The sequence below is a fragment of the Myotis nattereri genome (assembly GCF_964212035.1).
Source record: "Myotis nattereri genome assembly, chromosome: X".
Lineage (NCBI taxonomy): Eukaryota > Metazoa > Chordata > Mammalia > Chiroptera > Vespertilionidae > Myotis > Myotis nattereri.
Genome location: NC_138078.1, coordinates 6,563,050 through 6,588,547, shown reverse-complemented (window position 1 = coordinate 6,588,547; position 25,498 = coordinate 6,563,050). Strand labels below are relative to the sequence as shown.

Below are 25,498 nucleotides of genomic sequence, written 5' to 3'. Positions count from 1 at the left end.
CGCAGGCCAGCCGGCAACCCCAGCTTTCCCATGGTGATCACCCGCTGGGGGGTGGGGAAAGGCAGCCGTTGCCCACCCCACAACTTTTGCCTGCCGCCTGGGTTGCCGATCACCATTTTCATATCTCGCTGATTAGCCAATGGGAAGGGTAGCAGTCGTACGCCAATTACCATGTTTCTGTTTTATTAGATAGGATAATGCATGCCACATATATAATTTTAAATGTCTTACTCGCCATGTTAAAGTGATAGTGGGGAAGGGCACGTAGTAAGAATAGAGCCACAGCTGTTTGATAATCATTCACCTTAACTAATTATAGATGAGAAGTTTTCTTACAAACCCTGGGAAGCTGGAGGATGAAACAAGGCTGTAAAAAGATACTAGTAAGATGCCTGGATGGTTCCATTACTCAGAAAAGAAATACAGCCGAAACTGGTTTGGCTCAGTGGATAGAGTGTCAGCCTGCGGACTGAAAGGTCCCAGGTTCGATTCCGGTCAAGGGCATGTGCCTGGGTTGCGGGCACATCCCCAGTGGGGGATGTGCAGGAGGCAGCTGGTCGATGTTTCTCTCTCATCGATGTTTCTAACTCTCTATCTCTCTCCCTTCCTCTCTGTAAAAAATCAATAAAATATATTTTTAAAAAAAGAAAAAGAAAAAGAAAAGAAATACATTTTGAGAACTGTGCCGAGACCCTGACCCCCTCTGGTTGTTTTTCTCAGGAAGGTTGTTTTTCTCTACCCCACCCCTCCAGGCTGAGCCATTTGTAACATCATAGATTAGCTACCTTGTGATGGGATTTTGAGCTCCTGCAGGCCGGACTGCAGACCCTATCCTCCCCTTTCCATGTTACACTTGCAGCTGCAGGTAGCTATCTTCTCCCTCCTGTGTATATAACCAGCCAACTGGTGTGTGTGGGGTGGGGGCTCTGAGCAGAATTTCCAGGGTGACCGACTGCTCTCCCATACTGCCAGCATTATTGGAATAAACGCTCATATATGAGTCAACCCTGTCTGTTTAATTTGGCTCAAGTAGTGACAGGTGGCCTGGGACTGATTGTGTCCAGTTTCAAAAGTAAAAAGATCATTTAATTTTTATCTTACAATTTATTTTACCTAAATAGTCCTTCCCTAACATGCTCTATTAAAAAAAATGAGATTTTTTTTAGCCTTGGCCCGTGTTCCTCATTGGTTAGAGTGTTACCCTATGCACCTAAAGGTTGCTGGTTCGATTCCCAGTAATGAGCACAAGCCTAGCTTGCAGGTTCTATCCCCAGCCCCAGTCTGAGGCAACTAATATAGAGTGTCTCTCTTACACAGATGTTTCTCTCTACCCGCCCCTTCTACCCTCTCTTCCACTCTCTCTAAAAATCAATGAAAAAAATAACCTCAGGTGAGGATTAACAAAAGAATTGAGGTTATTAATGATTTCTCTGCGATACTAACAGGGCAAGTACTGCTGATAAAGATTGTGATGATAAAAAGTAATGTTAATAGGCACCACTTGTGTGTTTGCTCTAACGCACCAGGCGCTGTGCACTAGGTATTTTTCACACACATTATGGGAGAGGACCTGAGGCACAGGAAAGTCAATAGACGACGCGCTGGAATGACGCTCAAACTCAGATCCGGATGACTATTTCCAAAGCCAGGCGGTTTTCCCCTGGGCCGCGGCCACCCTCCCTTGAGAAGAGCGAAATATCAAAGGCCAAGGAACTATGGTGGGGTCGGGGGCCGCGCAGAAACCACCTTCGTGGCCGCAGCGGTCCGGGTCCTCGCCGTAGCGCCGCGACCAGTGTCGCAGGCGACTCCTGTGTTCACCCCCCCTCCAGCCGCTCCCACGTTCAACTCGAGGGGTGGACCCTTCTCCGGCGCCCGCCCCCAGCATCGTGGTGCCGAACGCGCCGCGGACGTGGCGTCACCGCGGTGAGGGCGGGACTTCCGGCGCTCGGTGTGGCGAATCAGAAGTTCACGTCCAGCCGCCGTGGCGATAGCTCCGCCCACTCCCCCCCCCCCCCCCCCCCGCAGAGAAGTAGGTCCCTGCATCCCGCCGCCCAGGATCTGGAAGCTGGGAGCCCGAGGTGACTCCGGGGACGGCTGGGTGTTCTTTGGGAGGTGAAGCGTAGCCTGGCTTCCTCGGAGGCCCTGAGAGCCGAGGGCTTGGCTGTCACGTTGTCGTAGAAATTACCATCTCGCGGTAAAAGGTGGAGCCAAAGGCCCAAGAGATGCCTAACTCCTTGCTGGTTTTTTGTAACAAGGGCCTAGTGCAGTCTTCTCCTCTCGCACGTGCGTCAGAATCACTGGGCCCCCATTTCAGGGCAATTAAATTTGAATCCCCAGAAGTAGGGCCCAGGCATCGGTATTTTTATTAAAGTTCCCCATTGTGATTCTGGTGTGCCAGGGGCATTGTGATAAGCTAGATGTGGAAGGTGAATTCGGCCTGCCCATCCAGCCCAGTCTCTAAACAAGATCGCCCAGGGCAGCCGCCTTCTTGGAGGGACGTCTAGGATATTGATCCGTCTTCTAAAAAAATTGGGTTTTCTTTCTTTTCCCTCGCACTTTGACCTCTGTGGGAAGTCGGGGGTGGAAGTGGAAGTTATCTGGAGAACATTTGTATGCACCTTACCCGTGGAGATGGGGAATGCCTTTGCCCTTTTTTTCTTACTCAGTAGTTAAACCAGTAGCCAAACAGTATCCATTAGCTTTGAAATCCAGAGAGTTCCTTAATACAAACCAGTGGGTTCTGAACAATTTCTTTATTAGAAATTATTTTTAAAGTTATTTCACAGGCTAGGTTCTGTATTCAGCTGTCTTGAACCTGAAGTCAGAACAGCATTACTCGAAAGTCCAGATTAAAAATTAATAACACAAATGAGACTTCTGGGGGTATTTACTTTCAACATACAATGTATGCTTATATGGTTTATAAAGTTAACAGTTCCTTTGGGATGGTAATGCAAACAGAAAATTGTGTATTTTGAAAGATTGTTAGTAACCTTGGATAGGTATAACTGAAGGCAAGTTCACTGTAAGGTGTGCACGTCTGTGTGTGCTCATTGCTCTGATGGGAAAGTATGTAAACTAAAGCTCCAGAGAGAAATTTTCATTCTAAAACTTTTACAGAGGGTGAAAGATTGTTGTATCTTTTAGGGTCCACCATGGAGTATATAATGTGAGATGAGAGGGGTGGGGGAAATGGAACATGTAGGCTGGAGTTTGGAGAGTTCAAACTAGCTACAGAGCTCCTGGAACCACTGATCTACAATAGGAAATCCAGTTGCAGGACAGAGAAAAAAGTGGACAACTGAAGAACGTATAGCTATAGTTCAGGGGTCCTCAAACTTTTTAAACAAGGGGCCAGTTCGCTGTCCCTCAGACAGTTGGAGGGCCGGACTATAGTTTTAAAAAAAACTATGAACAAATTCCTATGCACACTGCACATATCTTACTTTGAAGTAAAAAAACAAAATGGGAACAAATACAATATTTGTATTTGTATGTGGCCCGCGGGCCGTAGTTTGAGGACCCCTGCTATAGTTGGTCATATACATTGAAAATATCTTTGAAAACATTAGTTAAATAACTTACTCTTTCTGAAAAAAATTTGGAGCTTTATAATAAAGTCAGAGTTATTTGAGTGATAGCTACTCAGTGATTTTAGAGAGGGGAGAGGTAGGAGAAGAATGTGTTACCAGGAAACAACAATCCCAATAGCATCCAAGGAAAGGAAATATTAGCTATGATTTTTATGCTGGAAGAAAACTGGGATATTTAAAAGAAGTAGACTGCCAAATCCATGCCTACAGATAATTGATTAAACACCCAAATGAGTGAGGCATAATGAATGCTGTATACATTCAGAAAAGAGAGATTAACATGAAATTACCATGTATGTATTTATAGAAGTAAAATTTGAAATAAGGCTCCTGAAATCTACTGATGCTCTTAACCACTTTTAAAATAGCCATGGGTTTTGCTGGTAGGTGCTTAACTTGTATTACCTGACTGTTCACTTATTTCTTTATGATCACACTAGGTTTTTTACTGCATGAAGGATATACTTACAGTGAAGAGATCTTACTGTCTCTTCTTATGAGTTATTTTATTATTATGTCCTCAGTTATTCCAGTTTTCAACTATCCTATTGCCTGTTGTGTTTATGAGTCTGAGGGTAACTTCTTTTTGGGTGTCCTCATATTTCACTTCTGATTCTGACGTTAGTCACATGGGCATTTGGTGAACTTTTAAAGAAATCCATTCACAAGTCCATCACTCTTGCTGACAAATTAAACAGTGCCATTCTGTGGGTAGACTGTTATCCATGTTAAAAAGAATTAACTACATCTTTTCAGTCTATCTCCTTCCCTCAGGCTATGTTTCTTTGTGCCATTACTTACTGCAACATCCGGAAGACTGTAAACTGGGGTTTGGGGGTGAGGGAATAAGGAAATAAAACTGCTTGTGGGCTCCCTTGCCTATGGTGGCTGTTAGAGACGGAAAGGTGTGGTCTTGCTGAACACGGAAGCCTGTACACTTGTGGGAGGCCTGTGTCTGGGAGGTGGAGCTTGGGCTGTTGAGGGTAGAAGACCATTCAGACTTGATGTCCAAAACACTGAGCAGGGACCATGCAAAGCCACAGGAGGGAGCCAGATGAACTTACCAGCCTTATTAGCTGCTGGGGGTGAGGACAGGAAACAGTGCTCTCAAAAAAAACCTCATTTTATTATTTCTCTTAGGTGAGGAGGTTCCTACCAGTGTGTGTTATTGGAAGTCATCCACTCCGGTAGGGTTATTAGAACCGCATGACTCCATTTATGTAATTCAGATTTCTCACCGTATCTTATTATGAACAATCTCCAGCAGACCCTCCTCCTCCTTCCTTTTACCTTAAAACATTGTAATGAAGGCCTGATTAGGTCCTGAAATTATTTCATTGGCTCAGAGAATCAAATTGGTGGGAGCTTTATAGGAATGGTACGACTTTCAGGGCTTTAACCAGCATAACTTACTTAATGACTTTTTGTGTGTTCCTACGCAAAAATCAAAACAGGTGAGTTTTCGTTTATTTAATTGTCAGAATTCTAGTGGAAAAGGAAGATAGGAAAATCCAGTTACAGATTTATCGTTTTGAGGGAAATTTGTGCTTTTATTCTATTTATCTGACTGCTATGACACACCCTAGATCCTATATTTATAAGTATATAAATGCTGTATACAATGAAAAGAAGATGTACAATGCCACATTACTTATTTGTGAAATTTTCAAAATAACTTGATGGAAGTAGTCACAGTGTGTCCATTGAAAACTACAAAGCTCTTGTCTGTTGTTATTCATGTATATTTATGCATTTAAAAATGTCTTTTCCAGGATAAGCAGATTCAATGAAGAATGAGCCCATTTTTCAAGCAAGGCTTTATAGGGAAATATATTGTTGAAGACTCAGAGGCGCTGTCTTGTCTGTGGGTCTCGGCAGTGTTCAGTGAATGACCTCAATGCTGTTTTTATTCCTTCCTTCTCTAATGGTTGAGGACAGACAATGAATTCGGTCTCTGTACTTGCCAGGGCTCAGCTGGGTAGTGACTATTATGCCATTGTACTCACGGGGGAAGGGCTGCCCGGTTGGTAGTGCTGTGGCTCCCGGCCTGCCCTGACATTGCCAATCTCTTTTCTTTCAGCCACATCATCCCATCAGCCCACAAAATGTGCTCTAATAGAGTAGGAGACACTCCTAGGGAGGTAGGGAATGAAAGATAAAATTAAAGACCACTGAAAAGGCATCTAAGTCTGCGGCAACCATAAGCTTTCTTTGCTTTGAAATGATAGTGGTGTCTGATGGTGGTGCTGTCATAATGCCTAGAATTATTTTAATGTAGGCCTTTCAGAAACCCAGGTGTTTTTATTAAGTTCTTAAGCATTGTGTGTAGAAAGAATCACCAGCTTTGAACAGGACCCTTCCCTTGGGAGCTACCTGGTGCAACTAGTGGGGAAGGATGTGTATTCCTTCTCCCAGTGATAAGACTGGGAACTCTCCCTGCTTCCCGTCCTTGTTGGGTCACTGTCTCACTCACGGCAGCTGGTAGAGCAGTGGTTCTCAGCCTTCTGGCCCTTTAAATACAGTTCCTCATGTTGTGACCCAGCCATAAAATTATTTTCGTTGCTACTTCATAACTGTCATGTTGCTACTGTTATGAATCATCATGTAAATATCTGATAAGGAGGATGGTCTTAGGTGACTCCTGTGAAGGGGTCGCGACCCACAGGTTGAGAACCGCTGTGGTAGCGTGTTCATCAGAAATCATGGCACTGCATGTGCATTCATAAGTCCCGTCGACTGATACTGTTTTGCAGGAGTTTAAGGTCTTTTTTTCTTAATTAAGTCTTTAAATGTCTATGTAGATCTTTGAGAAGTGATTCAATTTGCTTATTTAGTCATGGAGAGGATTCTTTTGTCCCAAATATTAGGAACTTGTCACCACCATTGGGGTTGGTCATAATCCCAGTTCTCTTGCTTCCACTCGTCTTAGTCCAAGTTTAAGGGTGAGAAGCCAAAGTTTTTCCAGTGATTTCCAAGTGGACAGTGAGGAACGATTAGGATGCTCAGCATATTGAGGGCAGTGTCTGTACAGCTTAATGATGTCTGCACGTAAAACGGGTGGGCAAATGATGGCCCGCAGCTTTTCTGTTGTACTACACGGGAGCTGAAGATGGTGTTTACATTTTTAAAGGGTTGTTTTTTTCAACTGAAAAAAGAGACTGTATGTAGCCAATAAGCCCAAAATATTTACTGTTTGACACTTTACAGAAAATAATTGCAGGCATAAAATACCAAGAGTAAGCTAATCCTATATAACAAAGAGCTAATATGCTAATTAGACCGAACAGCAGAAGGACCGTCCAGACAACCGTCTGGATGATCTTCCTGACGAAGCTGGGGCTGTGAGGGGCTTCGAGGGCCAGCCGAGGCAGCCGGGGCTTTCATGCATCGGGCCTCTAGTAATAATAATAAAGCTCTATGCAAGCTGGTATTCCTTTTTATGTGTTTTTCTATACTTTATCTGATTTAATTTTTCAGAGATGGATTAATTTGTCATTTCAGGAACTATTTTTAAGCAACTATCTGTAGGATTTTAGGAATCTTAAAAATAAGAAAATGTAAGAGGATATGATACACAGGTTTTGGAATTGGGGGGGGGGGGAGATAATAAAGCCAAGGATGAAATTGGCATATTTGACATACAGCCCCAGGCCTCTGGACTTGCTAGAGGGTGGCCGCAGATGTGATTGTGAAGTCCTAGTGTCTGTCCATACCAATGCAGAAATCACAGGCTAAAATTGAGGACAAAGTTGCCTGTATTCCATCATTATTATAAATTCCTCTTTCCTTAATGGCCTCGGTCTTAAAAGAGTCCAGCCGTGGGCAAACTACGGCCCGCCGTTTGAAATGAATAAAACTAAAAAAAAAAAGACCGTACCCTTTTATGTAATGATGTTTACTTGGAATTTATATTAGTTCACACAAACACTCCATCCATGCTTTTGTTCCGGCCCTCCGGTCCAGTTTAAGGACCCATTGTGGCCCTCGAGTCAAAAAGTTTGCCCACCCCTGGGACTGGTCCTTTAGCTGATTAGTTGGTGTGCTTTGTAAATAGGCAGCACACTGGGCTGAATCAGAGCCGCTTCTGCTTCAAATGCTGAAATTGGCTTTCTCCGCTCAGCTCAGCTCATTATCCTGGTGTCTTTCTTGCAAACTTGCGTGATCTCTAAAGCAGTGTACCATGGCAGCCCTTCTCTCAAGTTATTTATTGAATTAAAGGCATACATAAGTAATCTCTCCTCAAATTAGTGCTTCCCCCTTCTTTTTAATCACAGCCATTGACATTTAGCAGCCTGGTGAACATGATGGATGACACTTGAACTTCTTAAACAGTTGCCTACTTTATCACATCTGCCTACACTTCCCACTCTGCAAAGTGGAGCCTCTCAGACACCATCTCATGCATTTGCAGAATATTGGTGCTGCTTCTTTAAAGCCAGGCTGGATTGTCCCAATTCTTAATAAAAGCAGGCCTTTCTGAGGTCTATAGTAGTGTTCAGTGACAATCATGTTGATTACATATTCGAGGCTGTCAGTTTGGGATAAGTACTATTCACATTAATCTGGTTCTAAGTATGTTTTTTAAGGCTAGAAGGCTGGATTCAAAACTCTTCATCTTCAGAAGACATGCAGATGTCTCCTCGACTTTTCTAATTTAATTCCTAGGCTACTTGTGAATCTCTAAAACAAATTTGATTAAGACACACATGGAGTTCACTTTAATGTCATTAGGTGCTGCAGGCTCTCAGAAATCGATTCGGGAATCGGCGATAGACAGATGAAAACTGGCTGCAGGTAATTAGCACTGAAAGGCTGCACCTTACAGTTTAGCACTCAAGTGTGTGCTGATTTCTGCCATAATTTCATTTTGGGTTCGTTTCACTTCTCTGGGTGGTTAGCCCCTGAATTATATTGACTGTTTTAGATTTCTTCAGTGGCCTGTAAAGCACAAAGCAGTTAACCAGGTTTTCGGATAACGGCTCATGTTTTAAACCTTTAAATTATACTTTAACTGGTTAACTGCCACGATACTTTGAATTTAATTTAAAAAGGTCCGCCGCTTGCGTCTATAGACGCTTATGGCGTACAAATGGTTAAGAGTAATGTGGACTGAATGTGCGCTTACATTTTCACTGCATCTGTTAACCTTTTTCCAGTTTACGTTCACTGCATATGTGTATTTCTGAATTTAGAACAGTGAACAGGAAGTGTGGGTTATATTTAAGATAAATTTACAGAAGTTCATGTCAGCCCTCTTGGAAATACCCTATTTGAAAGCTTATTATATTTAAAAAGAAAGCAAATGATTCTCTTTTAGGTTAAATCTTAAAAGAAGTGGTCATTTTAACGTCTCAACATTACCCATAGTGAAACATCTGATCAAGATTACAAAATAAGTCGTTTCTTTCTTAAGGCTTGGAGATTTTTAAATTCTATTCTGTGATTGAGTGAAGTTAGGAAAAATAGGACTCTTTCAGTATCTGATTTCTGAAGTTTCAAATCCTAAGCAACTGCTCAGCAACACATTGTGTTAGTGGATTCGTCTAACACAGCGGTTCTGAACCTGTGGGTCGCGATCCCTTTGGGGATCGAACGACCCTTTCACAGGGGTCGCCTAATACCATCAGTAAACACATATATAATTACATATTGTTTTTGTGATTCATCACTATGCTTTAATGATGTTCAATTTGTAACAATGAAAATACATCCTGCATATCAGATATTTACATGACAATTCATAACAGTAGCAACATTACAGTGATGAAGTAGCAACGAAAATAATTTTATGGTTGGGGGTCACTACAACATGAAGAACTGTATTAAAGGGTCACGGCATTAGGAAGGTTGAGAACCACTGGTCTAACAGATGCTTAAATTCTCATGCATTTTAGGGTATTATTTTTTATTTAACTTCTTAGAGTACATTCTGATATAGATTGTCATTTTAGTAGCTCTAAACTCCTGAACAGAAGGAAAAATATTAAGTCGGTTTTAAATGGGTTGTAAAAGTTGCAGATTGGACTTTACCTTTAGGTATTTCTTGTCATATCAGTAAGTCACACGCACTTAGGTAGTGGGGAAAGGCGCAGATATGGGCATAGCAAGGCTGTTGGGCACAGGCATCCTGCATGGTGGCTCCATGAAGTGCCTCCATGGAAGTTTCTCCTCCTGCAAAGGGGCAGCGTGGTTAGACAGGGAGAGCGTGGTGTCACCCGCTGGCTGAGAGGTGCTTATCACAACCCAAACCAAAATAAGGTCTATTGAGTGGCCTTAAAGTGCAGGGCACCAGCCAGTCTGGAAGATGTCTTATTTAGAGGGGCATCCCCAAGGCCCAACAAAGGTTTCTGGTGAGTTGGCAAGATGAACAGTATTCTGTTCAAGCCTCAGGGACATGCAGTTTAATTTAAATAGACATTGGCATGAGTTAAGGATTGGTACATAAAATAATAGTTGTCAATTTTGGTTCATACTCTCGATATTATTTTTATATATACACTAACTACTAACTATTTATATAGTTATTTTCAATAGGGAAACAAGTTCTGTTGTTAAATCTCTATATGTCGTTGCACTTTAAGGTAGTGACCTTTATGCTGCTGGGGGCATCTTGCATGTCTTTCAATAGTGCTGATGTAGAGTACAGCTTAGGGAATACTGTCAATAATACTGTGGGCACTGGAAATCTCAGGGGTAACACTTTGTAAAGTATATAATTGTCTAACCACTATGCATACACCTGAAACCAATACCAAAAAATATTGAAAAGTAAACTGGAATGAAAAACAAAAATTAGGGAAACCAGTACTTGAAAAGTGGAGTGTCCTTTGAGCCACTTGATCATACCTAAGCGGATCCCTCCTTTTCAGACCTCAAGGTCATGCCCAGGTGCCAGGGTCCTGTAGTAGTAAGCTGCATGAAGACTAGGCATGGTACTGGCAAGAGGCACCCTATGAGAAGCTGCTTGGCAAACTACAAAATAGCCATGAATGCCACATAACTATACTGACCAGATGTTGCACTGTGCTTGGTCTTTCCTAGTTCCCGTGCCCATTTGGACTTTCACATTCAGAGATGGCAGCAAAGGTGAGATTTTTGTTGTAACTTATAAGAGAAAAAGGTAAATTTTAGTCTTTAAAGTCTTGGTGTTCTCATTCCATGATGGAGAAGACCAAAGAAATACATTAGAAACGAAAAGTAAAAGCACCACTGGGTGCGTTGCTCAACATCTTTTGTACGTGGGACTGAGGAATAGGCTGGGCCAGCAGGCATTTAGGGGGCAGAGAGGGAGGGACCAGAAAACATGCCATTCACTAGTCCATGTGGTTCTTGGCAGGCCGTTTCAAACTGGGAACTAGTTGCTTAATTGCAGTGGATAGAAAGGGCCAAGGTGATAGATGTCCAGTCCTTAGCTCTCCCTGCATCCTACCTAAAAATGATCATTACTAGCTTCTGTCCCACTTTTTTATGGCCATAACGTTAAGCTAATTATCCTGTGCGTACCTCATGTACACATACTTCAGAGCGGGTGTGCATACACTCAGTTTCCATTGTGGGCATGGACCTGTCATGTCCTCTTTGGCCCGCAGCATCCTACAGTAGAGTAGGTTGTTAGTAGATACTCAGTAAATATGTGTTGATAAGTTGATGAAACATTTAGGGATTTATCTTGAGGATGAATTGCAGTGTCGAGCCTACACCTCCCTTTATTTTGTAGATGACATCATCGGAAACTACCACGCCTTGGTCTTGTCATCCAGTATATGCAAGATACTGGCAACATTATTATCAAGCAATGGCTTGGATGCGAAGCCACCAGAATGCCTATTGGAGGGCCATGGAGTCTTATTTCTGTTCCCCCTGGTACTTCACTCCAGGAGGTCTTCCCCAGAGCTTTTATGCTAAGAAAGGTAGATGTTCTCCGCCCTTCTATGACCATCACCTGTCCTCCAAGGACTCCCACTGTGATTATTCACATTCTCCAAGGTCTGGGCAGCGTCCTTCTGACACCGCAAGCGAAGACCAATCTTGGACCACAGAAGAGGGGGCGGAGACCGACTCAGATGATGAGGTGGAGTGCGACCTGAGCAACATGGAGATCACAGAGGAGCTCCGCCAGTACTTTGCAGAGACCGAGAGGCACAGGGAGGAGCGGCGTAAGTGCAGAGCTGCCTTCACAAGCTTGCTTTCCTTGGCCTGCATTCTGCAGCTTTCTCTCCCCCAGTCCGTAAATTTACTTTCTCACTCCTCAACTGGGCACAGATACTATGCCAAATCCAGTCAGAGGCCCGGAAAAGCCATGGTGACATGGCACCTCAATTATATTAGTTTCCAGAGCTATTTTTATATAGGACTTTCTTTTCAGTTCTAGAACAAATCTTCACCCAATAGGATCTCTAACATTTATGGAATATTAGAGACTCCACCAGATGGAGAGTGTGCATGTGTGCGCATGCATGTGTGCACGCATGTGTTCCCTAATCTACACAATAGTCCCTCGAGGTATTAAACCCATTTTACAAATGAGGAAAGTGAGCCTTTAGAAGGTTATTTGACTTATTCCATGGTACACAACTAATAATTTGCTGTCAGGAATCAACCAAGGTCTGCCTGACTCCAATTCCTGTGCTCCTTCCTCATGCACAAACTTAGGGATTGGGTTTTGTACCGAAGACAACTGGGTTCCTAAAATACTGTTGCCAACTCTTTGGTACATAGCTCTGGGCCTTCCCTGGTACTGCAGACCCGCCATTTCTTAAACATTAAGCTCCCTGCCCTCAAAGTAGAGATCAGTCTGAACCTAAATAGAATAACAAAATGCCTAGTACTTACTTAAATTTTCCGATTTGATCCTGCATTGAGACTGTCTTCCCAGGGGTTAGAGAATTGTGATAATGGTCTTATATCTTCAGTCAGAAAGCAGGAATTTTCTTTTTTTAATTTCTGACTACAAAGAACTAGAACTGCTTTTGGTGCTGTTCTTACTATTGAAGTTATCAGATCATTTACATTTTAAGTGTCTCTAATAAATATACAAATATCTATTTTTTTCTCTCTATTATAACCAGTAGCCAGTCTCAATATTGTTTGTATTGAGTTCTAATTATATGAAAGTTTACCTACCATTTTTAGTAAACAGAAACATGGAAGTCTGGGAAGAGTTTTATTTCCATTTTGAATGATCATATTTTCATAATGATGGCCTAGCATTTATTGATCCCGCTGGGTGTCAGGAACTGAGCAGTGGGCTTGGTATAAAGCGTCACGCCCTTTAGTGTCTTTGCCCATCATTCTTCCTTCACTAAACTACTCATTCAGTTTCAGGTTTTTTTTTTAATTTTCCTTCTTTCAATTAAACTGTTGACTTCTTTGGTGTTCATTCGAAAGTATATCCAAACAAGTATTTTTACAACAGCACTTACATTACACATAGAATACATTTCTTTCCTTGATCTCCAGGAAGGAAGTCTACCTTTTTTCAAAATACATACAAAATAACCATTTGACATGTTGAGGGAGAGTAGGCATTGGCCCGTGTCCACATTTGGTTGGAATGCCGTTTGTTACTTTTGAAAAAGAAAATAATGATGATGATGGGGCTTATTTCTGTTGTCCTTACCAGAAGATGTTTTTCCCCCGAGAGATTGATAATTTTACGATCAAAGTTGTAATTAAGAATGGGAGAAAACCCAGTCATCAGAGAGGCCATTTTGACTTATATGTTAATCTATATAATAAAGAGCCAGGATCCTAACCACCGAAGGCTTGACCAGACTGGAAGTCAGCTGGGTTGCCATGGCAACCCAGCACTGACTGCCTAGGGGTCTGCAGATCAGGCCCTGAGAGAGGCCTACAGAGAGAGAAGCAGGGTCTGATCCGTAGCCTCTGTGGAAGTCATTGATCAGAACTTGCCTCTCTTTCTCTCTCGGCCTCACCAACAGCCACGCCTCCATTTCTCTCCAGGCCTCCACAGGGGCTGCTGATCAGCCCTGCCTTTCTGATCAGGCCCCATTGATAGGCCCAGAGATGCTGACTGGCATAGAAACTGACTGATCAGAACCAAATCTGGGTGAATATAAGGAGCCAATGGCTGCCTAGGAGGCGGAGCTTTTGACATTGACTAGCATAGAAACTGACCAGTCAGAACCAAATCTGGGTCAACTGTGAGGAGCCAATGGCTGCCTAGGAGGCGGGGCTTTTGATGCTGACTGGCATAGAAACTGACCAATCAGAACTAAATTGGCTGACAGAGGAGGGCAATTGGGGGCGAGATCAGGCTGGCAGGGAAGGGCAGTTAGGGGTGATCAGGCAGGCAGGCAGAGACAGTTTGGGGTGATCAGGCAGGCAGGCAGAGACAGGGGCGATTAGGCAGGCAGGCAGGCAGAGAAGTTAGGGGCAATCAGGCAGGCAGGCAGAGGCAGTTAGGGGTGATCAGGCAGGCAGGCAGGCAAAGAGGTTGGGGGTGATCAGGCAGGCAGGCAGGTGAGTAGTTAGGAGCCAGCAGTCCTAGATTGTGAGGGGTTGGACCTAAACCGGCGGTTGGACATCCCCCAAGGGGTCCCCAATTGGAGTGGGTACAGGCTGGGCTGAGGGAACCCCCCCTCCATGAACGAATTTCATGCACCGGCCTCTAGTATAAAATAAACCTGATACAGTTACTCAATAAAAAATAGATATGAATGGAATGAACAGAAAATAATGAAATGTGTTCTTCCAGGGTGAGCAGTTCAGTTACAGATATGGTTAAGAACTATCCCTGTTCCTTCCTCTTGCCTTTGTCAGTTAGAATCCTAGGTAGGTTAAAAAATCATGAAAATTATCTGCTACATTGTGCCTGGCACTTAGTATTATTTTAAATGAATGAGTAAAGTATTTTGTTATTATGAGCCTTAAATCATGAGGTTTTGAAATCTTACCCCACAAAGTGCTAAACTTGCTATGGTTCTGTGAGACATTTTACAAAGTGAGTTAGGCTTGGAATGCTGTATGAACTTGATGAACTTCATATTTTGGTTGATGGTATTCCTAAGTCATCTTTGTTTACTTCAAGGCTCCAAATTGCACTGCTGTCATTGCCGTTATGGCTTGAATTGTGTCCCTTAAAAAAGATATATTGGAATCTCAACCCCCACCTCCCTTAACCCTGGACCTCAGGATGGAACCTTATTTGGAGAAAGGGCCTTTATAGAAGTAATCAAGTTCAAATGAGGTCATTAGATGGGCCCTGACCCAATGTGACTGATGTATTTATAAAAAGGGGACCCTTGGACACAGACACACCCAGGGAGAACGCCATGTGGAGACTGGAGTTGTGCTGCCACCAGGCAAGGAACTACCAGGAACTAGGAGAGAGGCCGGAACAGATCCTTCAAGAGCACCTTCCCTGCCGAGGGGGCACAGCCCTCCCCGCCCTTGAGCTGGGCCTTCTGACCTCCAGAACTGAGACAGAACATTCCCATTGTGCTAAGCCACCCAGGTTTTGTGCTTTGTGACGGCAGCCCTGGGAAACTGTACAGTCACCCTGCAAGAATTGTCTTTGTTCCCAAATGCAGTCAGGAGTGGAATATAAAGGGAACTGGAGAAAGGTCTTACCATCTCTACGAAGAAAATGTGATGTATATTTGTTTTCCCATGATCTAGAGTGCAAACCAACAAAAAGGGGAGCTTTGACCGGCTGGAGTGGCTCAGTGATTGAGTGTCGACCTATGAATCAGGAGGTCTGGGTTCGACTCCCAGTCAGGGCACATGCCCAGGTTGCGGGCTCAATCCCCGGTGTGGGGTATGCAGGAGGCAGCCGATCAATGATTCTCTCTCATCATTGATGTTTCTCTCTCTCCCTTCCTCTCTGAAATCAATAAAAATATATTTTAAAAAGGGAGTTCTTGAAAACCCTTGTGACCTTCATCCTTAACCTTACTTCCCAGTATTTAAATTATTATTAGTAACACTAGAGGCCCGATGCATGAAATTTGTGCAAGAGTAGGCCTTCGCAGCTGCGGCAGCTGCCTTGATCCCTTCCTCGCAGCCACGGCAGCTGCCTCAATTTCACAGCCGCCTCGATTTCATGGCTGCAGCCCCAGCTTTGTCCGGAAGGTCGTTCTGCTGTTCGGCTGGTCAGTCAATTTGCATATTACGCTTTTATTATTTTAAATTATACAGAGGCAGCTACAGCAGAACCACTCAAGTCACAGGGTTCCACCACATAGTAGCTAGAGGTTCTTAACCTCTTGGGGGCCATCTGCCCTAACCTTTCTGTGCCTCAGTCTCCTCACCTGTGAAATGGGGACCCTAATTAATGGGGTGGTAATTATGAAGATGAAATGAGATAAGAGAAAAGTTAGAGAACAGTGCTTGGGACAAACCCAGTGCCCAAGAAATGTTACTTGTCATGGTTAGTTGCTAATAACTCATCCTTGATTGTGGATTATTAACTATAAACTGGTTTTATACTGGTAACTGTCCTACTTAGTGCTTGATTCAGATTCTGTACATTTTTTATAAAGAAGCTCTATGACTTCCAAAAAAGTCATATATTTCTGCTCCAGGCAGCACTTAGCCAAACTCTTAAATTGATCGAAATATTCAATAATTAAATATTCAAAACATAAAAGAAATAAATTTTGGTCATTCACACAATGTAGTCATTAACACAATTTAGTCCATGTAGTCCTTAATACAACTTTGAGTTCTGTTTCCAGGACATTCTTGCTTGACATAACTTACGAAAGTGAAATACTTGGGCCAGAAAAACGAACCCACCCCCCATTACTAATAACAGCACTGAACACACTGGGCTGCCACTTCTTTGTGCTCTTTAAAACGTGTACTTGTAGCAAAATTCAGAACTACTTGCCCAAGAGTCTGCTCTGCTTTTGTGTCCTGCAGTCTGCCCTGAAAGCATTATGCAGCCCCTGGGAGGCGTGAGAATTGTCTGGCGAGGGTGAGAATCTTACTGCTAAAGACTGGGTCTCTATTAGAAGTAGCTGCCAGGGCTTGGCCCTGCGCCTCCAATAACAAAATAATGGGCAGTGGTTCACCGGCATTATTTTTTTTCACCAGCACTTTTGGTGAAATACGCATATAGGATGAATACGCATTCCTTGGAGCAGTAATGAATGATGGAATTCAGATGGAAGTGATTTGAATGCCCAGGGTGCTTTCCAGTCCATTGCCTTTACTAGAAACCATGGAGGTTTAGTTCTGTACACAGTCGGGAAATGCTTCATAAAGCGGTAAGGGACCTGAGTAGTATGAATACTTAACCCTTTGCGGTCCTATTAAATTTGGACATGGCCGAAACCGGTTTGGCTCAGTGGATAGAGCGTCGGCCTGCGGACTGAAGGGTCCCAGGTTCGATTCCAGTCAGGGGCATGTGCCTGGGTTGCGGGCATATCCCCGGTGGGAGATGTGCGGGGGGCGGCTGGTCGATGTTTCTCTCTCATCGATGTTTCTAGCTCTCTATCTCTCTCCCTTCCTCTCTGTAAAAAATCAATAAAATATATTTTTTTAAAAAAAAATAAATAAATAGATAAATTTGGACATGGGTGTTGTACTGGTCGGAATTAATTTCCATTGAAAGAGCAGGGATACATAACATGCAAGATTATGAAGGATAAACAAGATTTATTAATTCTTTTTTGGAACTACGTCACTACTAGTAGAATCACAACAAACGTTAGCACTTTCTACGTCAGAGTCAGTATTCAAGGTGCCAAAATAAAACTCTTCATCGTTACTTTCAGATTTGCAGTACACTTCTTTCGGTAACTTTCTTTTTGCCATTTTGGAGTATTATTTTGAAATATCTTAGCAAGCGAGAATGCCCAATTACAGTTAAACGTAATTTGTAAAGCTTTATTTGAAATTCTGCGAAGTATCTCCGAAGCTTGTCGATTTCTTCACTCTCAAAAGGCGACGGACTCGCCACGGTGTTTTGCATGGCGAGTGTGGAACGACCGCGTTTGTTTATATTGAGTTTCGATATCTCCGATTTGTCGGGGCAATGTTTTGGTTCGTGACAAGGTCGCTTAGACACTTAAAGAGCTTTCAGAGAAATTATGAACTGACACATGAATGAATAGAGTTAAGATTCGTACAGTTCCTTGCTGTGGTGGCTGAGAGCAGACATACGACGGGAACGGTAAAAAAGCTTTGGTGGCTGAGAGTAGACAAACGACCGCAAAGGGTTAAAGTTGTTTTGTTTTGCTCTTTGAACCACTAGAAGCTACTTCATCATTAAGGGCAAATTCAACTCTGAATATGAATCATATAGAGAACACAGAATTTTATAAACTCTTACCAGCCAGGGAAAACGTAGCTAAACTTGATTTAGCTTTTCATCTGCTGAATCTTGTTTAATATTTTCTTAGGATAAAATCCTTCAGACGAGATAGCATGTTCTTGCCTGTGGTTACTACTCTTCCAGCTAGTCTCTAATTTAACATGTTTCGATGATAAGAGGAAAAAAAGGGGGAAAAAGGAAGGATAAAGAACTTTTGTGCAGTGGGAACAGGCATGCTTTTGATTATGTTATGTCCTCATTTCCAACTGAGATGTTTCCAATTATCTAAAACTTCAGTGGTAACATTACTTACAGGAAACTAGACAGTTGTGAAGTTTGAAAGGTCAGCTGTGTTTTCACCTACTTCTTAGGGAAAATCTTTATTGTTAGGTTAAGAAAAGTATCATTTTTTTTAGGCATAAATAACCATCGATTGCGACTGCAAGGTTATAGTCCTGACTCTTAGAGGGAAAATGCGTGCCAGTTATCGTTCCCCATAGAGAAGAAAGCCCTCAGAAACAAACACTGCCCCTGTTGTCTCCGGCTTCAGCCAGTCAGATGGTTATCACGTGTTTTGGGGCTAGTTGGTGGGTCAAAGCAGGGACATGTTCGCAAAGAGCGAACCCAGATGGGAAGAGGAGATAAATCAAATTAAAAACGATACCTACAAGAGCCATCTATGGTGTGGTCCATGGTTACTTTTGCAAATGAGGGTAGAGCCAGTGAACTTGGTGGTCAGAGGAGGAGCTCCACAGGCTAATTGTGGAGAACTGGAATGTGCTTCAGGCTTTGAGGGATGGGGTCAATTGGGAATGAGAGAAAGGAAAAGAAGGTAAGGCCACCGCCAGTTAACACTCAATGGTGCTATTCTTATCAAAGGGCCCTGATGTGTTCTTCATACATTTGATGGGAGACATCTGCTCCATTGTGTTGTGTCTACCTGAGTAAGGAGGTTTAGACTCTGTCAGTTGGCTGGAACCCTATCTGGTTGGTCCTGCTTCAGTCCACCCTGTATGGAAAACCTGAAGGATACAGCGAAGGTTACAGCCCAGTATTTAGTGAGCCATTTTGGTTTAATCAGTGATACTCAAGTGTGGAATAATACTGATTGAGCATAATCCCGCCACATGTGTGTTTCATCTAGTCCAGCTGTTCAGACATGCATAAAGCCAATCAGCGAGAAAAAAAACATGCAAAAGGCTGTCGAAAAGTGGAAGGGAGGGATGGAAATGCACTTTTATTCTAAAAGCAGAAATGGTGGTTGTCCACTGGCTTGTATTTGTCATGGAGTGAGGGATGTAGGGTGAGGATGGCAGACCCATCAGAAATGGCTCCAGATCTGCACCTGTGTCCTGGGTGTGTTGCTGACAAGTCAGAAATGAGGCATTCATGATATAAAACAAGTCTGTGCTTTCACTCGGTTGTGCTAGAAGATCATTAATTCTAGCAACGTAGCAGAGAATATAATCAGAAAGACATGCTAATGCTGAAAAAATGAGGGAAAATAACATTCTTCAGCACTCATTTGTCTTAGTGCTTTGTCCTCCAAAATATTCTGCCTATGGGCTAATTATTTGTGGAATAATGAATGCTTATTTCCCTGTTCTATGGGCTTCTCTAGGGTCCAAGTCATTTCCCTTTTTTTTTTTCCTTTATGGACATAAGTCTCTATTGGCAATATCATGTAAATCTTTGGACTCAAGCAAAAAAAATATCAAGGTTCTATATCCTAAATCCAGATGAATCCAGTACAGTTTCTCCTTAATAGTATAATACTGACTGTTTTTCTTGTTTTAACCCTATGTATGTATTACCCCTGCATCAGTTTCCCAGGACCGCTAACAGATTACCACCAACTGGATGGCTTAGAACAACAGAAATTTATTCCCACAGTTCTAGAGCCCAGAAGTGCAAGATCAGGGTGTTGGAAGGACCACATTCCCTCCAGAGTCTCCTGGGCTTTGTTTCTTCCAGCTTCTTCTGGCTCCTGGCGTTTGGTGGCTTGTGGCAGCATAGTTCCAACCTGTGCCTCCACGTGTACATGGTTTTATCCCTGTGTCTCTATGTGTCCTTCTCTATTTCACCCTCATTGGATAGGGTCCACCCTAATCCAGTATGATCACATCGTCACCCTTCCCTTAAACACATCTGCAAAGATGCTATTCTATATATATAAAAGCCTAATATGCAAAGTGTCCCCTTGGGAGTTCGACTGGGAGACTGGGAGTTCAATCGCTCGCTATGATGTGCGCTGACCATCAGGGGGTGGCATGGAGCAAAGGAAGGCCCCGGCTGGCAGCCAGGGAACGGAGGCCCAGGCTGGCAGCTGGAAGGCCCCGATTGGCCCTGATCGCCAGCCAGGCCTAGGGACCCTACCCATGCACGAATTTCATGCACTGGGCCTCTAGTTTCCAAATAAGATCATATTCACATGAACCTCGTTGGAGGTTCCAAGGAGATGTGAATTTTGAGAGGACGTTAGTCACCCCACTAAAACCCTGTTTTAAAACTGGAATATAAAAAGAGTATGATTTGTATCAAAACAAATTCCCATGTCCAAATATCCTACAAGAAAAAACCTCTTGTAACATCAAGTCCCACAGCTGTTTTCAGTAAAAATGACCCACCTCTCCGCAACAAGGCACCTGTTCAGTTATGTCTGAGGTGTGACGTTCCCCTTCTCTGCTTCAGTCATCTGATTCTCCATCTGGTTGGATGAGCCCTCACCTTGTTTTGACAGGAAAAAAAACTGCCAGTGACTGAGAATCCTTCTCAGTGGGAGGAAGGAAGCAACGAACAGAAAACGGAATAAGAATAAGGCTTGCTTGGTCCCCTAGGTCAGTATACAGGAAAGCACTTTCAGCCAGTCTGAGGGTATTTGGTTTAAGCTGGCTGGTTTTCAAATCTGTAGTCCAGCCTTGGAACATATTTTTTCATTGTGTGAGTAAGTGGAGGTGAAGTGACTCAAATGTAAGGAAACAAGATCAGACCCCAACCCTGGCTCTGCCCCCATCCTCTCCCCGTGGAGGCTCTGAGGAACCTATTGTAGGGGAGCTCCACCCCAGCACCTTTTGTGATTTCAGCATCTGTTTCTCTCTCTCTCTCTCTGGGGTGTCATCATTTTTCTTCAACAGCATTTGGAAGAAACAGTTGTTTACAAAAAAATAATGTATGGCCTTTGTCCGCACTTTCTCTACGATCATTTCCTGAGCACTGGCTTTGTGTCAGGCATTGTGTCCTCCTGGGACTAGGGGTAGGGGTGAAAAAAGGCAACAGGGACCCTCCCCCTTCCTGCCCCTTAAATCCATGCAGGAAACCCGGAAAATTCCAGACTTCTTGTGGGCAGGGAGGGGACAGAGTTGAGCCTTAAGTTTTCATGAGGAAGGCTGGGTGGGAAGGAGATACAAGTAGAGAACAGAGCAGAGGACTTTTATTCTTGCAATGTATGAACTAACTTTGTTAAGAACTAAAACCCCATGGTGGCAACCCATGAGCCGAGTTCAAACTTGGAAAGTTGCACAGGCTTCATAGACTGCCAGCTAAGGTTGCTTTGTGTTAACAGTATTTCATCAACAGTTAAGAAAATGTCTCTCGAGCCCTAGCCACTTTGGCGTGTCAGCCTGCAGACTGAAGGGTCCCAGGTTCAATTCCAGTCAAGAGCACATGCCCAGGTTGCGGGCTCGATCCCCAGTAGGGGACGTGCAGGAGGCAGCCGATCCATGATTCTCTCTCATCGTGGATGTTTCTCTCTCTCTCTCCCTCTTCCTCTCTGAAATCAATAAAAATATATTTTTTACAAAGAAAATGTTTCAACATAGAATTATGACACCAGTTTAATATTGGTAAGAGTTTTTGTCAGAAGAGTAGCAGAAAGAAGCATAATTATAACCATGCTAAATTATAAGGAAAAGAAAACTATAGATGCAAAAGTAAAAAGATTAAATTCACATATTCTAACGGCAGAGAGCAACACTTACTAAGACAGCGAAGATTCCAGTGTTTACTCAAACTTCTAAACTCAGAGACTCGGATTTAGACAGGAAGTGGAACATCTGTTGTGTCACTTAATCTGTCGAGAAGGCTGATGATAGTCTTGGGACAAACTTCAGAGTGAAAGGACTGTGGCCTGGGAATCTCTGCCCTCTAGATGCAGAGGCTCGGAGGCCCCAGCAGACCCACACATGGGATTGTGTCCTGCAGGCCAACAACAAAAGGAGACCCCAAGGATGGGTAATGGGGCCAAGGCGCTCCTAGGTGGGCCTCTCTTCCCTGGCTAATGGGGAAATACCAGGCCTTCCGAGGAGTAGTCCTTGAGGGGCGGGGTAGGGAATAGAATTTAAACACCCATGAGGACTGAACAACTTACATCCTGATGTTTCAAACTTGTCAGAAAGATTGAGAATGAGAAACAAATGCTTGTTGACCTCCCATTCATTTCCATATTAGGTCAATATTTTGGTTTAGGTCTGCATTTCCCAGTAAGTCAATTCTATCTTTTCCCTGGATAAGGTAACAGGGATATGGTCTTCATTTTGCCAGTCATTTGGCATATCAGGGCATTGCTTCCTTGTGTGAAAAGGAACTGCAGATGTGCTGAGACAGAAATGGCCACATTTTTAATGTTTCCAAGTTTATAAAACTCCTTCCCGCCTAGTCCAAGGTGTCATTTATGAAGAACAGGATTTATGAGAGGGATTGTGCATAGCCACATAAATATCTTTCTGTGCACACTTGGTTCCTTCACTTTTGTGGTTTCTTCCATACTAACCTTTCTTTCTGCTGCTTTTAACCAGGAAAGAATGATTTATAGTGTTGTTTTATCCCCTACAACCATCTTCACTCCTTACTTGGTAGCATTTCTCTTTGTAGCAACAGTAGCTACAGATGGATGCATTCGGCTATCAATTTCTGTTCTTGACAGTCGCTTACAAAAATCTATGTAATAGGCTAAAGTTTACCTTCCACAGCCTTGTTTTGCGGATATTTTATGTTCTTATTAACATAAGAATAAAAGTTATATTAGTGCTTTTTATAATAGAAAATAGAGAAGGGGAGAATAAATTGAATAAATATTTCTTGCTTTAGAAGAATCCATTTATTCATTCATCCATTTATTTATTTACTTTAAATCTTCACCCAAGGATGTTTTTATTGATTTTAGAGGAACTGGGACAGAGAGACAGAGAGGCAGACAGACATCAGTGTGAGGGAGAAACATCAATCGGTTGCCTCCCATACACGCCCGGACCGGGGATCGAACCCACAACTTGGGTATGTACCCCAACTGGGGATTGAACCTGCAAACATTTTGGTGTACGGGATGATGCTCCAACCAACTGAGTCACCCAGCCGGGGCAAGAATCCATTTAAATTAATAGGGTTGAAAGCATATAACGATGGCACTTGAAATGGAGCCTAAGCCAACCTGAGAAGTGAAAAGTCAGATCCCATAGCGAGGACATAGACACCCAGCCCGGTGTTGTTCAGTGGCTAGAGCATCAGCCTGCGCACTGAAGTTATCTCTACCTCCTTACCTCTTTAGCTTGGTTAATGTAGCAGGAAGATTAGACCACAGAGGTTTCCCATCCATTTGCTGAATTGCCCTTGTTTGGCCCTCGTACCTTCGGCAAGTGTTCAATCACTTGACCTCCTGTTGCCTGGTACAGTGTGTGTTTTAGATGCATGAAAGGATCAGGTCATGGTGGCCATTGCTCTTTCTGGATTACCTAAATTCAGTTTTTCTGCCACCACCTCTTCTGTGCTGGGGAGTACTTCTCGCAACACTGGCCTTTCCAGGCAGCCTGGCCTTTCCCTGCCGGCCTGGGTCGGTCGGTGTTTAAAACCCAGTGAGCCCCACCTGCCCTTCCTGGTTGGGCAAGATGTGAGCTGGCTGCTGGGTGAGGAGAGGAGGCCAGTTGCTGTCAATTTCTCCTCTATTTTCAGGGCTGCTGCCAGATGTTGGGTAGTTTGGGGTAGCACCTTTCCTTGTGGCTTGTTGCTATTTCTCCCAGCGTATAGCCCCCTGATAAGTGAGCAAGGAGCTTCCAAACTTAGTGCCTTAGAATCCAGAGAACATCTCAGCCAGCGCAGCTGGGCGTGGCTTCACAGTGTGAAAGGGAAAGCTAAGGGACTTGGGGGATGCGCCCCCCCCCCCCCCCCCCGCACGTCTGGCAACCGTGAATTCACCCCAGTTGACTGTGTTGGCTTGTTCTCAGGGCGGCAGCAGCAGCTGGACGCAAAGCGCCTGGAGGACTATGTGAACGCCGACCACGACCTGTATTACAAGACAAGCCGCTCCATGGAGCCCCCCTCCGAGAGCCCCAGCGAGCGGCGCCAGGCCGAGATGAAGTGCTTGTACGGGGACAGCGCCGCCAAGATCCAGGCCATGGAGGCCGCCGTGCAGCTGAGCTTTAACAAGCACTTTGACCGAAAGCGGCCCAAGTACTGGCCGGTCATTCCGCTGAAGTTCTGAGTCCTGGGCCCCTTCCTCTGGGATTTGCTCCTTCATCTGCTTCTGTGCGTTTTCTCAAGGAAAGGGGACGTTGTCCTGAGAAATCAGCATGTTCACCAAAGTGCCAGTGGGCCTGTCATGTGTGGGGTGGGAGGGAAGAGAGGGAGGGGGGTGAGGGGGGGGGAGGGGCTGCAAGGGCCGAGCCCCTTGCATGAATTTCGTGTCATATATCAGCCTTTTTTAAGCAGCAGGGCATGTACTGTTGCCTGCTTGCGAGGTTTCTCTTTTGACATAAAATGATCATTTCATATGCGTTACACTGTTCAGTGCATTGAAGTCCTCACTTAGGGATACTGCCTAGGTCAGTGGTCGGCAAACTCATGAGTCAACAGAGCCAAATACCAACAGTACAATGATTGAAATTTCTTTTGAGAGCCAAATTTTTAAAACTTAAACTATATAGGTAGGTACATTGTTATTCACATAATTAGGGTACTCCTAAGCTGGCCTTTGCTAAAAACGTCCTCAATCTGAGGGGTCGACCTCAGCGAACGTACCCCCACTTCTTCTAACGCCACTTCTTCAAAATAGACTCGCCCAGGCCGAAAACGGACTTCTGCGCATGGGCCACGAAGTTTCAATCGCACTGTACGTGCGCACCCGCACGTGGTATTTTGTGGAAGAGCCACACTCAAGGGGCCAAAGAGCCACATGTGGCTCGCGAGCCGCGGTTTGCCAACCACTGGCCTAGGTTTTTGTCTTTTTCTGCTTGCTTCTATCTTGAACCCAGCTGAACTAGGCAGATGCTTTAAATGTGGCAGATGTGGTCTCCTGCTGGAACTCCTCCGCCCCCACCGAGAATGGGCCAAGCATGCAGCCAGACAGCGACTTCTCTCCCTGCGAGGTCAGCACGCATGTGCTGCCAAGGGCCAGAGAATTCATACTTTTGGCTTTCAGGCTGCAGGTCTGTGTCCTGACTTCTCAGTTGTGCCCTTGCCACCTGAAAGCAGCCATAGACAGTAAGTATACAAGTGAGTGTGACTGTGTTCCAATAAAACTTTATTTATAAAAATAGGCGTGGGCCAGATTTGGCCTATGGGCAGTAGTTTGTGGACTGCCGCTCTAATAATAGAGGAAACTACCTGTCTGACATTCTTTTTGTTATCTCTTTAC

At 43.9% G+C, this 25,498-nt stretch overlaps 1 protein-coding gene across 1 annotated transcript; it reads left to right on the top strand.

The window, feature by feature from the left end:
- The first annotated feature begins 2,018 nt into the window (after positions 1 to 2,018).
- GEMIN8 (gem nuclear organelle associated protein 8) lies at positions 2,019 to 24,641 on the top strand. Its single transcript, XM_081081387.1, has 4 exons — positions 2,019 to 2,078; positions 10,635 to 10,679; positions 11,311 to 11,749; positions 24,090 to 24,641. Exons 2-4 carry the CDS (start codon positions 10,668 to 10,670, stop codon positions 24,344 to 24,346), a joined length of 708 nt encoding a protein of 235 aa, XP_080937513.1. The 5' UTR covers positions 2,019 to 2,078; positions 10,635 to 10,667; the 3' UTR covers positions 24,347 to 24,641.
- The last annotated feature ends 857 nt before the right edge of the window (positions 24,642 to 25,498 follow it).